At 47.5% G+C, this 19,409-nt stretch overlaps 1 protein-coding gene across 1 annotated transcript in view; it reads right to left on the reverse strand.

Moving 5' to 3' along the window:
• Nucleotides 1-18,348, reverse strand: part of LOC137366679 (probable G-protein coupled receptor 139) — a 25,486-nt gene extending 7,138 nt beyond the window's left edge. The window contains exons 1-2 of the mRNA XM_068028356.1: nt 18,263-18,348; nt 4,969-5,117 (exon numbers count right to left, since the gene is read on the reverse strand). Of these exons, the coding sequence (XP_067884457.1) occupies nt 4,969-5,117; nt 18,263-18,348 (235 nt within the window). The remainder of the gene's footprint in view (nt 1-4,968; nt 5,118-18,262) is intronic.
• Between the last annotated feature and the right edge of the window lie 1,061 nt (nt 18,349-19,409).

Here is a 19,409-nt window from a genome sequence, read left to right on the forward strand (position 1 = left end):
CCTTTATAGCCACTCCAGGCGCTGCTTCACAAACCACTGACCACCTCCAGGCGCGTATCCATTGTCTCTCGAGATAAGGAGGCCCAAAAGAAAGAATCAATAGGACAATATCCAGCCGATAAGGGCTGCATAAGCTTATTTAAATTGTGGGATTTATTCTGTTGTACCTGGACCGTCCACAGGCCTGTTCCCCACCGGTGTTAAACAATGAACTCTTTGATGGTTGAATTGGATCTGGGTGCCGAGTGATTCATTTAGTCATTCTACCCCAACAGCCTGGGTTGTTGTGTCTGTATGTGTCTGTATGTCTGGGTAGCTGAGTTGTGATGTTTGTGTTAATATACATCTCAGGGCCTGGGCGATGGCGTGTGTGTGTGTGTGTGTGTGTGTGAGTGTGTATGTGCATATATGGCACTCGTCCTGGTCTCTGTGTGTGTGCGTGTGCATTCATGAGTCTGTGTGTGTGTGTGTGTCTGGCTCTGTGCCTGGGGTGTGGTATATGTTCTGCATTATGGTCGTGTGTATGTGTGCATCTGTGTGTCAGTGCATTTGTGTTTGTGTATCTCAGGGCTGGGTTGTGCTTTGTTTCTTTGTGTATATGTATGTGTGTATTTTTGTGTGTGTGTGTGTGCATGCGTGCACATGCGTGCACACACGTGTGTGTGTGTCTGTGTGTGGGCTTGCCTCAGAGCATGGGTTGTGGTGTGTGTCTGCGTGAGTGTGTCTGTTTGTATGTCTCGGTCATTGTGCTGTGAGGTGCATGTCTTTGTATCTCAGTGCCTGGGCTGCGGTGTGTGCGCATGTTTTTATGTGTGTCTCAAGGTCTGGGTTACACTTTGAGTATTTGTGTCTTCGTGTGTGTGTGTGTGTGTTTGTTTGTGTGTCTGTCTCACTGCCCGGCATGTGATCCATGTGTGTGTGGTTGCAAGCGCCTGGATGCCGAGTTTGTCGTTTGTGAGTGCCTATGTGCATGTGCGTATGTGTTTGTGTGTGTGTATTTCAGGCCTGAGTTGTGCTTTGTATCTTCATTTATCTGTGAGCGTGCTTGTACATGCTTTTGTGTGTGTCTGTGTGTGGATTTGTATCAGGGCCTGGGTTGTGCTGTGTGTGTGTGTGCTTGTGAGTATATGCCTGCAGGCCTGGATTGTATTGTGTGTATGTGTGTCTGTGTGTCTTTGTGTGTGTGTTTTTGTGTGTGTGTGTGTGTGTGTGTGTGTGTGACTTTGTATGTGCATGCCTGGACTGTAGTGTGTCTCTGCGTGTGTGTGTGTGCGTTTGTGAGCATGCCTGGATTGTCGAGTGCGTGTGTGTGAGTGTGTGTGAATGTGAGTATGAGTATGCGAGTGAGTGCCTGAAAGCCTGTATTGCAGTGTGTGTGCGTGCATGTGACTGTGTGTGTGTGTGTGTGTGTGTGTGTGTGTGTGTGAATTTGACTGGTTCAGTGCCTGTGGTGCGATCAGTGATCATATGTGTGTGTGTGAATTAGAATAAAAATTAGAATTAGAGCATTACAGCGCAGCACAGGCCCTTCGGCCCTCGTTGTTGCGCCGACCTGTGAAACCATCTGACCTACACTATTCCTTTTTCATCCATATGTCGATCCAATGACCACTTAAATGCCCTTAAAGTTGGCGAGTCCACTACTGTTGCAGGCAAGTCGTTCCACGCCCCTACTACTCTCTGAGTGAAGAAACTACCTCTGACATCTGTCCTATATCTATCACCCCTCAACTTAAAGCTATGTCCCCTGGTGTTTGCCATCACCATCCGAGGAAAAAGACACTCATTATCCACCCTATCTAACTCTCTGATTATCTTACATGTCTCTATTAAGTCATCTCTCCTCCTCCTTCTCTCCAACGAAAACAACCGCAAGTCCCTCAGCCTTTCCTCGTAAGACCTTCCCTCCGTACCAGACAATCCTAGTAAATCTCCTCTGCACCCTTTCCAAAGCTTCCACATCCTTCCGATAATGCGGTGACCAGAAGTGCACGCAATACTCAAGGTGTGGCCTCACCAGAGTTTTGTACAGCTGCATCCCTCTATGAATAAAAGCTAATACACCATATGCCTTCTTAACAGCCCTATTAACCTGGGTAGCAACTTTCAGGGATTTATGTACCTGGACACCAAGATCTCTCTGCTCATCTACACTACCAAGAATCTTCCCATTAGCCTAGTACTCTGCATTCTTGTTACTTCTTCCAAAGTGAATCACCTCGCACTTTTCCGCATTAAACTCCATTTGCCATCTCTCAGCCCAGCTCTGTAGCCTATCTATGTCCCTCTGTACCCTACAACACCCTTCGGCACTATCCACAACTCCACCGACCTTCGTGTCATCCGCAAATTTACTAACACACCCTTCTACACCCTCATCCAGGTCATTTTTGAAAATGACAAACAGCAGTGGCCCCGAAATAGATCCTTGCGGTGCACCACTAGTAACTAAACTCCAGGATGAACATTTGCCATCAACCACCACCCTCTGTCTTCTTTCAGCTAGCCAATTTCTGATCCAAAGCTTTAAATCACCTTCAACCCCATACTTCCGTATTTTTTGCAATAGCCTACCGTGGGAAACCTTATCAAACACCTTACTGAAATTCATATACACCACATCCACTGCTTTACCCTCATCCACCTGTTTGGTCACTTTCTCGAAAAACTCAATAAGGTTTGTGAGGCACGACCTACCCTTCACGAAACCGTGCTGATTATCGCAAATGAACTTATTCTTTTCAAGATGATTATAAATCATATCTCTTATAATCTTTTCCAACATTTTACCCACAACCGAAGTAAGCCTCACAGGTCTATAATTACCAGGGCTGTCTCTACTCCCCTTCTTGAACAAGGGAACAACATTTGCTATCCTCCAGTCTTCCGGCACTATTCCTGTCGACAATGACGACATAAAGATCAAGGACAAAGGCTCTGCAATCTCCTCCCTGGCTTCCCAGAGGATCCAAGGATAAATCCCATCTGGCCCGGGGGACTTATCTATTTTCACACTTTCCAAAATTGCTAACACCTCCTCCTTGTGAACCTCAATCCCATCTAGCCTAGTAGCCTGTATCTCAGTATTCTCCTCGACGACATTTTCTTTCTCTACTGTAAATACTGAAGAAAAATATTCATTTAACGCTTCCCCTATCTCCTCTGATTCCACACACAACTTCCCACTTCTATCCTTGATTGGCCCTAATCTAACTCCAGTCATTCTTTTATTCCTGATATACCTATAGAGAGCCTTAGGGTTTTCTTTGATCCTATCCACCAATGACTTCTCGTGTCCTCTCCTCGCTCTTCTTAGCTCTCCCTTTAGATCCTTCCTGGCTAGCTTGTAACTCTCAAGTGCCCCAACTGAGCCTTCACATCTCATCCTAACATAAGCCTTCTTCTTCCTCTTGACAAGCGCTTCAACTTCTTTAGTAAACCACGGCTCCCTCGCTCGACAACTTCCTCCCTGCCTGACAGGTACATACTTATCAAGGACACGCATTAGCTGCTCCGTGAATAAGCTCCACATTTCGATTGTGCCCATCCCCTGCAGTTTCCTTCCCCATCCTACGCATCCTAAATCTTGCCTAATTGCATCATAATTTCCTTTCCCATAGCTATAATTCTTGCCCTGCGGTATATACCTGTCCCTGCCCATCGCTGAGGTAAACCTAACCGAATTGTGATCACTATCACCAAAGTGCTTACCTACATCTACATCTAACACCTGGCCGGGTTCCTTACCCGGTCCCAAATGCAATGTGGCATCACCCCTGGTTGGCCTGTCCATATACTGCGTCAGAAAACCCTCCTGCACACACAGTGTGTTATTGAATTTGACTGGTTCAGTGCATGTGGTGTGATCTGTGTTCATATGTGTGTGTCTAGCTCAGTGCCTGTGTCGTGATCTGTGTATGTGTGTGTCTAGCTCAGTGCTTGTGTTGTCATCTGTTGTCTAGCTCAGTGCCTGTGTTGTGAACTATGTGCAAGTGTGTGGCGAGATCAGTGCCTCGGTTGTGATCTGTGTGTTTCCAAGTGTGTCTGTCTGTGTGTGTCCGAGTGTGCATGTGTCTGGCTAAGGTTCCTGGGTGTGACCTGTGTCTGTGTGTGTGTGCGTATATCTGTGTGTGTTGGTGCATCTGTGTCGAGTGTGTCTGCGTGTGTGATAATCTGTGTGTGTGTATCTCAGGACCTGGGTTGTGCTGTGTGCTCTGTGCACGCGCATGTGCATGTGCGTGTGTGTTTTTGTGTCTGTGTCTCAGGGCCAGGTTGTGCTGTGTGTGTATGTCTGTGTGGATGTGCTTGTGTGTCCTTGTATCTGTACTTGTGTGTGTGTCTGTGTGTTTGCGTGTGTGTCTGTGTGTGTCAGGGCCTGGGTTGTGCTTTGTGCCTTGTGTGTGTGTGTGTGTGTGTGTGTGCGTGTGTGTGTGTACGTGCGTGTGTGTGTGTACATGCGTGTGTGTGTCCATGTGTGGATTTGTCACAGGGCCTGTTGCACGTTTCCCTGCATGTTTTGGAAGGTTGGTTTGTGGGTGGTTCCTTGAATGGTGTGTGGGTGCGGGGGTCTGAGGGCACATTCTGTGGGAGTGAGCGGGGGAAGGAGAGCCCCCTTCCCTCAGGTGTCTATGTGAGGTGTGGTGCATTGTGGAAGGAGGTTGCTGGGTGGGCGGGCGGGGGCCGGGCGTGAGGCTTCCCGACTTTACTGGTTATTTGCCACTGTGGGGATAAATGGTTAACCAGTGAGCGGAGGGGCAATCCTTAACTGAAAAGGGGGTGGAGGAAAGGGTGAAATGGTTAACCAAAGGTGTGCTTTGTACCGTTGAAAGACCAAGTCCGAAGAGGGGAATTGGTAAACCAGGAAGTGGGGGGTCATCATTAACCAAAAGGAAAACATAAGGGCACTGGTTTCCCTCTATGGGACAAGTCTCGTCCTGACCTCGGTTAATAAATTCTCTGGTTCATCACTTGTCAGCTTCTGACTGGAGGGGGCGGGGTCTTTGCGGGCTTGTATCTCCGGTACACCGAGGGACAGTAGGAACTGGCCAGACTGCTTTCCGGCCGATATTGCAGCAAAGCCAGACTCGGGAACCAAATCAAAGTTCCGTCCAGTCCAACTGAGTAACCACAAGTATGCGACCGACACCGCAACTCATCATTAACAGATTTCCACTGAAGTCAACTGGTAAACTGATGCAGTGCGGGGGGTGAGGGGGGGGGGGGGTGGGGATCTGACAAATGATACATCAAAGATCTTTGTCGCACTTTTGTTGTTTTCCGAGTGACAAATCATTAACCAAGGTACTCGGAGGTGAGAGGGAAGAGGAGAGGTAAAGGTGGGGGGGGGGGGGGTTGCGGTCGAGTGCCTGGGTTGTGCTGTGTCTCCGCAGGTGTGTGTGTGTCTGTGTTTGTTTGCATATATATATATATATCAGGGCCTGCGCTGTGGTGTGTGTGTTTGTATATCTGCCTGCCTCAGTGCCTGGGGTCTGACCGGTGTGTGTGTGCGTTTGTATATCTGTCTGCCTCAGTGCCTGGGGTCTGATCGGTGTGTATGTGTGTGTGTGTTTGTACATCTGTCTGCCTCAGTGCTTGGAGTCTGATCGGTGTGTGTGTGTGTCTGTGTGTGTGTGTGTGTGTTTGTATATCTTTCTGCCTCAGTGCCTGGGGTCTGACCGGTGTGTGTGTGTGCGTTTGTATATCTGTCTGCCTCAGTGCCTGGGTTCTGATCGGTGTGTGTGTGTGTGTGTGTGTGTGTGTGTGTGTGTGTGTGTTTGTATATCCATCTGCCTTAGTTCCTGGGGTCTGATCGGTGTGTTTTTGTGTTCATATATCTGTCTGCCGCAGTGCTTGGAGTCTGATCGGTGTGTGTGTGTCTGTGTGTGTTTGTACATCTGTCTGCCTCAGTGCTTGGGGTCTGATCTGTGTGTTTTTGGGTTTGTACATCTGTCTGCCTCAGTGCTTGGGGTCTGATCGGTGTGTGTGTGTGTGTGTGTTTGTATATCTTTCTGTCTCAGTGCATGGGTTTGATCGGTGTGTGTCTGCGCTTAAATATCTGTCTGCCTCAGTGCTTGGGGTCTGATTGGTGTGTGTGTGTATTTGTATATCTGTCTGCCACAGTGCTTGGGGTCTGATCGGTGCTTGTGTGTCTGGTGTGTATGTTTGTATATCTGTCTGCCTCAGTGCCGGGGGTCTGATTGGTTTGTGTGTGTGTGTGTATTTGTGTATCTGTCTGCCTCAGTGCCTGGGGTCTGATCGGTGTGTGTGTGTGTGTTTGTACATCTGTCTGCCTCAGTGCCTGGGGTCTGATTGGTTTGTGTGTGTGTGTGTGTGTGTGTGTGTGTGTGTGTATATTTGTATATCTGACTGCCTCAGTGCCTGGGGTCTGATCGGGGTGTGTGTTTGTATATCTGACTGCCTCAGTGCCTGGGGTCTGATTGGTTTGTGTGTGTGTGTGCGTTTGTATAACTGTCTGCCTCAGTGCCTGGAGTCTGATCGGTGTGTGTGTGTGTGTGTGTGTGTGTGTGTGTGTGTTTGTATATCTGACTGCCTCAGTGCCTGGGGTCTGATCGGTGTGTGTGTGTGTGTGTGTGTGTTTGTATATCCATCTGCCTTAGTTCCTGGGGTCTGATCGGTGTGTTTTTGTGTTCGTATATCTGTCTGCCGCAGTGCTTGGAGTCTGATCGGCGTGTGTGTGTGTCTGTGTGTGTTTGTACATCTGTCTGCCTCAGTGCTTGGGGTCTGATCTGTGTGTTTTTGGGTTTGTACATCTGTCTGCCTCAGTGCTTGGGGTCTGATCGGTGTGTGTGTGTGTGTGTGTTTGTATATCTTTCTGTCTCAGTGCATGGGTTTGATCGGTGTGTGTCTGTGCTTAAATATCTGTCTGCCTCAGTGCTTGGGGTCTGATTGGTGTGTGTGTATTTGTATATCTGAATGCCTCAGTGCCTGGGGTCTGATCGGTGTGTGTGTGTGTGTGTGTGTGTTTGTATATCTTTCTGCCTCAGTGCTTGGGGTCTGATTGGTGAGTTTGTGTGTGTGTGTGTGTATTTGTATATCTGTCTGTCTCAGTGCCTGGGGTCTGATCGGTGAGTGTGTGTGTGTTTGTACATCTGTCTGCCTCAGTGCCTGGGGTCTGATTGGTTTGTGTGTGTGTGTGTGTGTGTGTGTGTGTATATTTGTATATCTGACTGCCTCAGTGCCTGGGGTCTGATCGGGGTGTGTGTTTGTATATCTGACTGCCTCAGTGCCTGGAGTCTGATCGGTGTGTGTGTGTGTGTGTGTTTGTACATCTGTCTGCCTCAGTGCTCGGTGTCTGATCGGTGTGTGTGTGTGTGTGTGTTTGTATATCTGTCTTCTTCAGTGCTTGGGGTCAGATCGGTGTGTGTGTGTGTGTATTTGCATATCTATCTGCCTCAGTGCTTGGGGTCTGATTGGTGAGTTTGTGTGTATGTACATCTGTCTGTCTCAGTGCCTGGGGTCTGATCGGTGTGTGTGTGTGTGTGTTTGTATATCTGTCTGCCAAAGTTCCTTGGGTCAGATCGGTGTGTTTTTGTGCTTGTATATCTGCCTGCCTCAGTGCATGGGGTCTGATCGGTGTGTGTTTGTGTATGAATATCTGTCTGCCTGATTGCTTGTGTTTGATCGCCGTGTGTTTGTGTCTTTGTATATTTGACTGCCTCAGTGCCTGGAGTCTGATCGGTGTGTGTGTGTGGGTGTGTGTGTGTTTGTATATCTGACTGCCTCAGTGCCTGGGGTCTGATTGGTGTGCCTGTGTGTGTGTGTGTGTGTGTGTGTGTGTGTGTGTGTATTTATATGTCTGTCTACCTCAGTGCCTGGGGTCTGATTGGTATGTGTGTGTGTGTTTGTATATCTATCTGCCTCAGTGCTTGGGGTCTGATCGGTGAGTTTGTGTGTATGTATATCTGTCTGCCTCAGTGCCTGGGGTCTGATCGGTGTGTGCGTGTGTTTGTATATCTGTCTGCCTCAGTGCCTGGGGTCTGATCGGTGTTCGTGTGTGTGTATTTGTATGTCTGTCGGCATCAGTGCTTGTGGTCCGTTCGGTGTGTGCGTGGTGTGTGTGTTTGTATATCTGACTGTCTCAGTGCCTGGGGTCTGATTGGTGTGTGTGTGTGTGTGCGTGTGTGTGTTTGTATATCTGTCTGCCTCAGTGCCTGGGTTCTGATAGGTGTGTGTGTGTGTGTCTTTGCACATCCGACTGCCTCAGTGCTTGGTGTCTGATCGGTGTATTAGTGCGTGTTTGTATATCTGTCTGCCTCAGTGCCTGGCGTCTGATCGGTGTGTGTGTGTGCATGTGTGTTTACATATCTGTCTGCCTCAGTGCTTGGGGTCTGATCGGTGTGTGTGTGTGTGTGGTGTGTGTGTTTGTATATCTGACCGCCTCAGTGCTTGGGGTCTGATTAGTGTGTGTGTGTGTGTGTGTGTGTGTGTGTGTGTGTGTGTGTGTGTGTGTGTGTGTGTGTGTGTGTGTGTGATTGTATGTCTGTCTGCCCCAGTGCCTGTGCTCTGATTGGTGTTTGTGTTGTGTGTCTTTGTATATCTGTCAGCCTCAGTGCCTGGGGTCTGATCGGTGTGTGTGTGTTTGTATATCTGTCTGCCTCAGTGCCTGGGGTCTGATCGGTATGTGTGTGTGTGTGTTTGTACATCTGTCTGCCTCAGTGCCTGGGGTCTGATTGGTTTGTGTGTGTGTGTACATTTGTAGATCTGACTGCCTCAGTGCTTGGGATCTGATCGGTGTGTTTAGTTTTGTGATACAGCGCTGAAACAGGCCCCTCGGCCCACCGAGTCTGTGCCGACCATCAACCATCCATTTATACTAATCCTACACTTATCCCATATTCCTACCACATCCCCACCTGTCCCTATATATTTCCATACCACCTACCGATACTAGGGGCAATTTGTAATGGCCAATTAACCGATCAACCTGCAACTCTTTGGCATGTGGGAGGAAACTGGAGCACCTGGAGGAAACCCACGCAGACACAGGGAGAACTTGCAAACTCCGCACAGGCAAGACCCAGAATCGAACCCGGGTCCCTGGAGCTGTGAGGATGCGGTGCTAACCACTGCGCCACTGTGCCGTGTGTGTATGTTTGTATATCTGTCTGCCTCAGTGCTTGGGGTCTGATCGGTGTGTGTGTGTGTGTGTTTGTATATCTGTCTGTCTCAGTGCCTGGGGTCTGATCGGTGTGTGTGAGTGTGTGTGTTTGTACATCTGTCTTCTTCAGTGCTTGGGGTCAGATCGGTATGTGTGTGTGTGTATTTGCATATCTATCTGCCTCAGTGCTTGGGGTCTGATCGGTGAGTGTGTGTGTGTTTGTATGTCTGTCTGCCTCAGTGCCTGGGGTCTGATCGGTGTGTGAGTGTGTTTGTATATCTGTCTGCCTCAGTGCCTGGGGTCTGATCGGTGTTCGTGTGTGTGTATGTGTATGTCTGTCAGCCTCAGTGCTTGTGGTCCATTCGGTGTGTGCGTGGTGTGTGTGTTTGTATATCTGACTGTCTCAGTGCCTGGGGTCTGATTGGTGTGTGTGTGTGTGCGTGTGTGTATTTGTATATCTGTCTGCCTCAGTGCCTGGGTTCTGATAGGTGTGTGTGTGTGTGTCTTTGCACAACCGACTGCCTCAGTGCTTGGTGTCTGATCGGTGTATTAGTGCGTGTTTGTATATCTGTCTGCCTCAGTGCCTGGCGTCTGATCGGTGTGTGTGTGTGCATGTGTGTTTACATATATGTCTGCCTCAGTGCTTGGGGTCTGATCGGTGTGTGTGTGTGTGTGTGTGTGGTGTGTGTGTTTGTATATCTGACCGCCTCAGTGCCTGGGGTCTGATTAGTGTGTGTGTGTGTGTGTGTGTGTGTTTGTATGTCTGTCTGCCCCAGTGCCTGTGCTCTGATTGGTGTTTGTGTTGTGTGTCTTTGTATATCTGTCAGCCTCAGTGCCTGGGGTCTGATCGGTGTGTGTGTGTGTGTGTGTGTAATTGTATGTCTGTCTGCCTCAGTGCTTGTGGTCCGATCGGCGTGTGTGTGTGTGTGTCGTGTGTGTATTTGTATATCTGATTGCCTCAGTGCCTGGGGTCTGATTGGTATGTGTGTGTGTGATTGTATATCTGTCTGCCTCAGTGCCTGGGTTCTGATAGGTGTGTGTGTGTGTGTCTTTGCACAACCGACTGCCTCAGTGCTTGGTGTCTGATCGGTGTGTTTGTGCGTGTTTGTATATTTGTCTGCCTCAGTGCTTGGGGTCTGATCGGTGTGTGTGTGTGTGTGTGTGTGGTGTGTGTGTTTGTATATCTGACCGCCTCAGTGCCTGGGGGTCTGATTAGTGTGTGTGTGTGTGTGTGTGTGTGTTTGTATGTCTGTCTGCCTCAGTGCCTGTGGTCTGATTGGTGTTTGTGCTGTGTGTCTTTGTATATCTGTCAGCCTCAGTGCCTGGGGTCTGATCGGTGTGTGTGTGTGTGTGTGTTTGTATGTCTGTCTGCCTCAGTGCTTGTGGTCCGATCGGCGTTCGTGTGGTGTGTGTGTTTGTATATCTGACTGCCTCAGTGACTGGGGTCTGAATGGTGTGTGTGTGTGTGTGTGTGTGTGTGTGTGTGTGTGTGTGTGTGTGTGTGTGTGTGTGTGTGTGTGTGTGTGTGTGTGTGTGTGTGTGTGTGTGTGTGTGTGTGTGTACCTCAGTTCCTGGGGTCTGATTGGTATGTGCGTGTGTGTTTGTATATCTGTCTGCCACAGTGCCTGGGTTCTGATCGGTGTGTCTGTGTGTGTGTGTTTGTACATATGTCTGCCTCAGTGCCAGGGTTCTGATAGGTGTGTGTGTGTGTGTGAGTGTCTTTGTACATCCGTCTGCCTCAGTGCTTGGGGTCTGATCGGTGTGTTTGTGTGTATGTATATCTGTCTGCCTCAGTGCCTCGGATCTGATCGGTGTGTGTGTGTGTGTGTGTGTGTTTGTACATCTGTCTGCTTCAGTGCTTGGGGTCTGATCGGTGTGTGTGTGTATTTGTATATCTGTCTGCCTCAACGCCAGGCATCTGATCGGTGTGTTTATGTGGTTGCATATCTGACTGCCTCAGTGCTTGGGATCTGATCGATGTCTGTATGTGTTTCTATATCTGTCTGCCTCAGAGCCTGGCGTCTAATCGGTGTGTGCGTATGTGTTTGTATATCTGTCTGCCTCAGTGCTTGCGGTCTGATCGGTATGTTTGCGTGCGTGTGTGTATGTGTTTGTCTATCTGCCTGCTTCAGTGTCTGGGGGCTGATCGGTGTGAGTGTGTGTGTGTATTTGTATATCTTTCTGCCTCAGTGCTTGTGGTCTGATCGGTGTGTGTGTGCGCGTGGTGTGTGTATTTGTATATCTGACTGTCTCAGTGCCTGGGGTCGGATTGGTGAGTGTTTGTGTGCCTTTGCACATCCGTCTGCCTCATTGCTTGGGGTCTGATCGGTGTGTTTGTGTGTATGTATATCTGTCTGCCTCAGTGCTTTGTGTCTGATCGGTGTGTGTGTGTTTGTATGTCTGTCTGCCTCCGTGCCTGACGTCTGATCGGTGTGTGAGTGTGTGTTTGTTTTTCTGTCTGCCTCAGTTCCTGGGGTCTGATCGGTGTGTGTACATGTGTGTCTGTATATCTGTCTGCCTCAATTCCATGTGTCTGATCGGTGTGTGTATATTTGTGTTTGTATATCTGTCTGCCCCAGTGCTTGGGGTCTGATCGATGTGTCTGTGTGTGGTGTGTGTGTTTGTATATCTGACTGCCTCCGTGCCTGGGGGTCTGATTGGTGTGTGTGTGTGTGTGTGTGTGTTTGTATGTCTGTCTGCCTCAGTGCTTGTGGTCCGATCGGTGTGTGTGTGGTGTGTGTGTTTGTATATCTGACTGCTTCAGTGCCTGGGTTCTGATTGGTGTGCCTGTGTGTGTGTGTGTGTGTGTGTGTGTTTTCTGTCTGTCAACCTCTTTGCCTGGGGTCTGATTAGTGTGTGTATGTGTGTGTTTGTATATCTGTCTGCCTCAGTGCCTGGGTTCTGATTGGTGTGTGTGTGTGTGTCTTTGCACATCCGTCTGCCTCAGTACTTGGGGTCTGATCGGTGTGTGTGTGTTTATGTGTGTGTTTGTACATCTGTCTGCTTCAGTGCTTGGTGTCTGATCGGGGTGTGTGTGTGTGTGTGTATTTGTATATCTGTCTGCCTCAGTGCTTGTGGTCTGATCGGTGTTTGTGTGTGTTTGTATATATGTCTGCTTCAGTGCCAGGGGTCTGATCGTTGTGTGTGTGTGTGTGTTTGTACATCTGTCTGCCTCAGTGCCTGAGGTCTGGTCGAAGTTTGTGTGTATTTGTATGTCTGTCTGCCTCAGTGCTTGTGGGCCGTTCGGTGTGTGTATGGTGTGTGTGTTTGTATATCTGACTGCCTCAGTGCCTGGGGTCTGATTGGTGTGCCTGTGTGTGTGTATGTGTGTGTATTTATATGTCTGTCGACCTCAGTGCCTGGGGTCTGATTGGTATGTGTGTGTGTGTTTGTATATCTATCTGCCTCAGTGCTTGGGGTCTGATCGGTGAGTTTGTGTGTATGTATATCTGTCTGCCTCAGTGCTTGTGGGCCGTTCGGTGTGTGTATGGTGTGTGTGTTTGTATATCTGACTGCCTCAGTGCCTGGGGTCTGATTGGTGTGCCTGTGTGTGTGTATGTGTGTGTATTTATATGTCTGTCGACCTCAGTGCCTGGGGTCTGATTGGTATGTGTGTGTGTGTTTGTATATCTGTCTGCCTCAGTGCCTGGGTTTTGATAGGTGTGTGTGTGTCTTTGCACATCCGACTGCCTCAGTGCTTGGTGTCTGATCGGTGTGTTTGTGCGTGTTTGTATATCTGTCTTCCTCCGTGCCTGGCGTCTGATTGGTGTGTGTGTGTGTGTGTGTGTGTTTATATATCTGTCTGCCTTAATTCCTGGGGTTTGATCGGTGTGTGTATATGTGAGTTTGTATATCTGTCTGCCTCAGTGCTTGGTGTCTGATCGGTGTGTGTGTGTGTGTGTGTGTATTTGTATATCTGCCTGCCTCAGTGCTTGGTGTCTGATCGGGGTGTGTGTGTGTGTGTGTGTGGTGTGTGTGTTTGTATATCTGACCGCCTCAGTGCCTGGGGGTCTGATTAGTGTGTGTGTGTGTGTGTTTGTATGTCTGTCTGCCTCAGTGCCTGTGGTCTGATTGGTGTTTGTGTTGTGTGTCTTTGTATATCTGTCTGCCTCAGTGCCTGGGGTCTGATCGGTGTGTGTGTGTGTGTATTTGTATGTCTGTCTGCCTCAGTGCTTGTTGTCCGATCGTTGTGGGTGTGGTGTTTGTGTTTGTATATCTGACTGCCTCAGTGCCTGGGGTCTGAATGGTGTGTGTGTGTGTGTGTGTGTGTGTGTGTGTGTGTGTGTGTGTGTGTGTGTGTGTGTGTGTGTGTGTGTGTGTGTGTGTGTGTGTGTGTGTACCTCAGTGCCTGGTGTCTGATTGGTGTGTGTGTGTGTGTTTGTATATCTGTCTGCCACAGTGCCTGGGTTCTGATCGGTGTGTCTGTGTGTGTGTGTTTGTACATCTGCTTGCCTCAGTGCCAGGGATCTGATAGGTGTGTGTGTGTCTTTGAACATCCATCTGCCTCAGTGCTTGGGGTCTGATCGGTGTGTTTGTGTGTCTTTGTATATCTGTCTGCCTCAGTGCCTCGGATGTGATCTGTGTGTGTGTGTGTGTGTGTGTGTGTGTGTGTTTGTACATCTGTCTGCTTCAGTGCTTGGGGTCTGATCGGTGTGTATGTGTCCGGTCAATGGTGCCAGTCTGGAAGGACCTGCTGAAGGGTTTTGGACGGGTGGCCAACCACGTCAGTGGAAGAGGTATCCTCGAGGTTCATTGTTTGCTGGCCGAACACTCCGACGGTCACAGGTTGCTTATGGAGGTGGGAACCTCCCCAAGCCCACAGGGAGGGAATCCCGTTTTACAAGGTGCCCTTTCCACGTGGAGGTGTGACCACCGCCGCTGGTTAAATCCCAGTGATAGCGAGAAGCGGACCTGAAGTGGCTACGTAAGGCCTCAATTGGCCTTTGGGCATGAAAGGCATTGTCGGCCTATCCCTGATCACGGCAAGTTCACTTGGCAAGGGGCTGAGACAGTCCCTTTGCCCCACTACCCACCGCCATTGTCTGGGTCTCCACCTCCAACTTCAACTTACGGGGTCCCTTTAAATCCTGCCCACGTAGTGGTGGGACCATGGAGGAAATTGAAAACAAGGATGAGAATGTTAACGTCAAGACAATTCTTAATCAACAGGATCAATCGTCATTGACGACAGGAGTAGTGCCGGAAGACTGGAGGATAGCAAATGTTGTCCCCTTGTTCAAGAAGGGGAGTAGAGACAGCCCATGTAATTATAGACCTGTGAGCCTTCCTTCGGTTGTGGGTAAAATGTTGGAAAAGGTTGTAAGAGATAGGATTTATAATCATCTTGAAAAGAATAAGTTCATTTGCGATAGTCAGAACGGTTTTGTGAAGGGTCGATCGTGCCTCACAAATCTTATTGAGATTTTCGAGAAGGTGATCAAACAGGTGGATGAGGGTAAAGCAGTGGATGTGTTGTGTATGGATTTCAGCAAGGCGTTTGATAAGGTTCCCCACGGTAGGCTATTGCAGAAAATACGGAAGTATGGGGTTGAAGGTGATTTCGAGCTTTGGATCAGAAATTGGCGAGCTGAAAGAAGACAGAGGGTGGTGGTTGATGGCAAATGTTCATCCTGGAGTTTAGTTACTAGTGGTGTACCGCAAGGATCTGTTTTGGGGCCACTGCTGTTTGTCATTTTTATAAATGACCTGGATGAGGGTGTAGAAGGGTGGGTTAGTGCATTTGCGGATGCCACGAAGGTCGGTGGAGTTGTGGATAGTGTCGAAGGGTGTTGTAGGGTACAGAGGGACATAGATAGGCTGCAGAGCTGGGCTGAGAGATGGCAAATGGAGTTTAATGCGGAAAAGTGTGAGGTGATTCACTTTGGAAGGAGTAACAGGAATGCAGAGTACTGGGCTAATGGGAAGATTCTTGGACGTGTAGATGAGCAGAGAGATCTTGGTGTCCAGGTACATAAATCCCTGAAAGTTGCTACCCAGGTTAATAGGGCTGTTAAGAAGGCATATGGTGTGTTAGCTTTTATTCGTAGAGGGATCGAGTTTCGGAGCCACGAGGTCATGAAGCAGCTGTACAAAACTCTGGTGAGGCCGCACCTTGAGTATTGCGTGCAGTTCTGGTCACCGCATTATAGGAAGCATGTGGAAGCTTTGGAAAGGGTGCAGAGGAGATTTACTAGGATGTTGCCTGGTATGGAGGGAAGGTTTTACGAGGAAAGGCTGAGGGACTTGAGGTTGTTTTCGTTGGAGAGAAGGAGGAGGAGAGGTGACCTAATAGAGACATATAAGATAATCAGAGGGTTAGATCGGGTGGATAGTGAGTGTCTTTTTCCTCGGATGATGATGGCAAACACGAGGGGACATAGCTTTAAGTTGAGGGGTGATAGATATAGGACAGATGTCAGAGGTAGTTTCTTTACTCAGAGATTAGTAGGGGCGTGGAATGCCTTGCCTGCAACAGTAGTGGACTCGACAACTTTAAGGACATTTAAGTGGCCATTGGATCGACATGTGGATGAAAATGGAATAGTGTAGGTCAGATGGTTTCACAGGTCGGCGCAACATCGAGGGACGAAGGGCCTGTGCTGCGCTGTAATGTTCTAATTCTAATTCAATGGAGGTCCGCGAGTACAGGTGTGATAGGTGAACGGGAGTTACTGTGAGTTAACTCATCAGCAGCAGAGTTTTGGATGACCTGAAGCTTACAGACAACAGAATGTCGGAGGACATTGGAATGGTCAAGTCTAGAGGGAATGAAGGAATGAATGAGGGTTTTGTCCAGCGGAGCTGAGACAGGAGTGACGTCAGGCGATCATATGGAGAACTTTTTTGGCCCGTATTCAGGAGAACTTTTTTGCCAAGTATGTAGCAAGTGCAACAAAGGATAGGGCACAGTTTTAGACTTAGTTTTAGGAAATGAAGATGGGCAGTTGGAAGGAGTGGCTGTGGGAGGGAATTTTGGTGATCGTGATCATAATTCAGTCAGTTTTAACATAATTATGGAAAAGGACAGAGACAGAACAGGAGTTAGAATTCTAAATTGGGGCAAAGCCAATTTTACTAAACTGAGGAGAGATTTAGCGAAAGTGGACTGGAAACAGCTACTTGAAGTAAATCAGTGTCAGAGCAGTGGGAGGCATTCAAAGGGGAGATTCAAGGAGTTCAGAGTAAACATGTTCCACCAAGAAAAAAAAAAGGTGAGAGACAAATTCACTTCTCCACGGATGACAAGGAGCCGACAGGGTAAGATAAGGCAGAAAAAGAAAGCTTATGTCTGACATCAATAACTCAATACGACAGAAAACCGAGACTATCGAAAGTGGAGGAGTGAAATAAAAAAGGAAATTAGGAAATAGAAGAAAGGTGATGAAAGAATATTGGCAAGCAACATCAAGGTGAACCCAAAGATGATTTTTTTTCAAAACATTAAGAGGAAGAGGATAACTAAGGGGAGAGTAGGGTCCGTAATAGACCAAAAAGGTAACCTATGTGGAGGGGAGGAAGATATTGGTATGGTTCTTAATGAATACTTAGTGTCTGTCTTCACAAAAGAGGGAGGGATAATACAGATATTGCAGTTAAGGAGGAAGAGTGTGAAGTATTGGATATGATAAAAATAGGGAGAGAGGAAGTATTATTGGGATTAGTACCCTGAAAGTTGATAAACCACCAGATCCGGATGAAACATACGCCAGGTTCTTAAAAGAAGCAAGAGAGGGAATAGCAGAGGGTCTGACCATCATTTTCAAGTTTTGACTGGATACAGGTGTGCAGCTGTAGGATTGGAGAACTGCTAACGTTGTACCTCTCTTTAAAAAGGGAGCGAGGGATAGAGAAAATAATTGCAGGCCAGTCAGTCTAACCTCGGAGTGGGAAAATTATTGAAATCAATTCTGAGAGACAGGATAAACTGTCACTTAGAAAGACATGGATTAATTAAGGATAGTATGCATGGATTTGTTGAGGGAAGATCGTGCCTGACCAACTTGCATGAATTGTTTGAAGATGTAACAAGGAATATCGATGAGGGTCGCGCAATTGATGTGGTCTACATGGATTTTAGCAAGGCTTTTGACAAGATCCCATGGAAAAGACTGGTTAACAAAATAAAATCCCATAGGATCCAGTGAAATGCAGCAAGGTGGATACAAATTTGGCTCAGTGGCAGGAAACAAAAGAGAATTGTTAACGGGATTTTTTGCGACTGGAGAGCTGTTTCCAGTTACGTTCTGCAGGGCTCAGTACTGGGTCCCCTGCTTAACGTGCTGTTTACTAACGATTTGGACGTAAATGTAGGGGGTATGATCAAGACGTTTGCAGACAACACAAAGATTGGCCATTTGGTAGATAGCGAGGAGGATAGCTGTAGGCTGCAGGAAGATAATGATGGTCTGGTCAGACGGGTAGAAAATGGCAAATGGAATTCAACTTGGAGATGTGTGAGGCGATGTATTTGGGTAGATCAACCAAGGCAAAGGAATAAACAATTAATGGGAAAATACTGAGACATGGAGAGGAAGTGAGGGACCATTGCAGTGAATGTCCACATGTCCCTGAAGGTAGCAGGACAGGTCGATAAGGTGGTTAAGAAGGAATATGGAATCCTTTCCCTCATTAGCTGTGTTATAGGATATGAGAGCAGGGAGGTTATGCTGGAGCTGTATAACTCATTGGTTAAGCCACAACTTCAGTACTGTGTGCAGTTCTGGTCACCTCATTACAGAAAGGATGTAATTGCACGAGAGAGGATACAGAGGAGATTTACAAGGATGTTTCTAGGACAGGAAAAGTGCAGCTATGAGGAAAGATTGGATAGCCTGGGGCTGTTGTCCTTGGAACAGAGAAGGCTGAGAGGAGATCTGATGAAATGTACAAAATTTTGTGGAGCCTGGATAGAGTGGAGGTGAAGGGTCTATTCACCTTAGCAGTAAGGTCAGTGACTAGGGGGTTTCGATTTAAAATGATTGGTACAAAAATTAGAGGGGTGATGAGGAAGAAAATCACTCAGAATGTGGCGGGTGTCTGGAACTCATTGTCTGAAAGGGTAGTTGAGGCAGAAACCCTGAACTCATTTTAAGGTGGCTTGATGCACCTCAAGTGCCGTAATCTGCAGGGCTACGGGCCAAATACCGGAAGGTGAGATTTGCCTGGTGGGATTGATTTTTGGCCGGCAGAGACACAATGGGCCAAATGGCCTCTTTCTGTGTTATGATCATTCTATGATTTTCTATGATTTTTAGTTGATTTTCTAGGCGCAGATAGGCTGTTTTAGTGAAGGTGTGTAGATGTGGTCAGAAGGTCATCCAGGGGTCAAATATGACACCAAGGTGCGAACAGTCTGGTTTAGTCACACGCTGCTGGGAGAGGGATGGAGTCGGTAACTAGGGAATAAAGTTTGGAAAGGGGACTGAAAACAACGTCTTCAATCTTCTCAAATTTGAATTGTCACAGCAGATGTGTGAGGTAATACATTTTAGAAGGATGTATGTAGAGAGACAGCAAAAGTTACATGTTACAGTGTAAAGGGAGTGAAAGAACAGAGAGACCTGGGCAGTTTATGTGTAAATCATTGAAGGTCACAGGACAGGTTAACAATGCAGGTAATAAAGCATATGAGATCCTGGGCGTTATAAATAGAGGCACAGAAAACAAAACTGGGAAGTTATGTTAATTCTATATAAAACACTACAGCACATCCCAGTACATGACACATGGAACAGCAGAATTGTAATCATATAGTACCAGGGATCTGTGAATTCAGTTACGTGGAGAGATTGGAAAAGCTGGGATTGTTACCTTTAGAGCAGTGAAGGGTAAGAGGAGATTTAATATAGAATTCAAAATCATGAAGGGTTTTTGATAGGGTAATTAATGTGAAACTGTTTCCAGTGTCAGAATGTTCAGTATTAAGAAGACACAGATTGAAGGTAATTGACAAGGAACCAGAGGTGAAATGAGGAGAATTTTCAGACACAGCAAGTTGTTAGGATCTGGAATTCACTGCCTGAAAATATGGTGGAAGCAGATTCAATAATATCTTTCAAAAGGGAATTTAACAAATACTTGAAAAGCGAAAAATAACTGTAGGAGTCTGGGGAAAGAGGAGGGGAGAGGAACTAATTAGATAGCTCTTTCAAAGAGACAACACTGACACAATGGGCCGACATAACTCCTTCAATAGTGCCGCATCAATCTCTGATTCTATGAGCAAGAGACACAGAGAGTGAAGAGAGAGAGCGTGTTTGTTAAAGAGGGAAAGAGAAATAGAAAGAGCGAA

Source organism: Heterodontus francisci, unplaced genomic scaffold (genome assembly GCF_036365525.1).
Source record: "Heterodontus francisci isolate sHetFra1 unplaced genomic scaffold, sHetFra1.hap1 HAP1_SCAFFOLD_490, whole genome shotgun sequence".
NCBI classification, from domain to species: Eukaryota; Metazoa; Chordata; class Chondrichthyes; order Heterodontiformes; family Heterodontidae; genus Heterodontus; species Heterodontus francisci.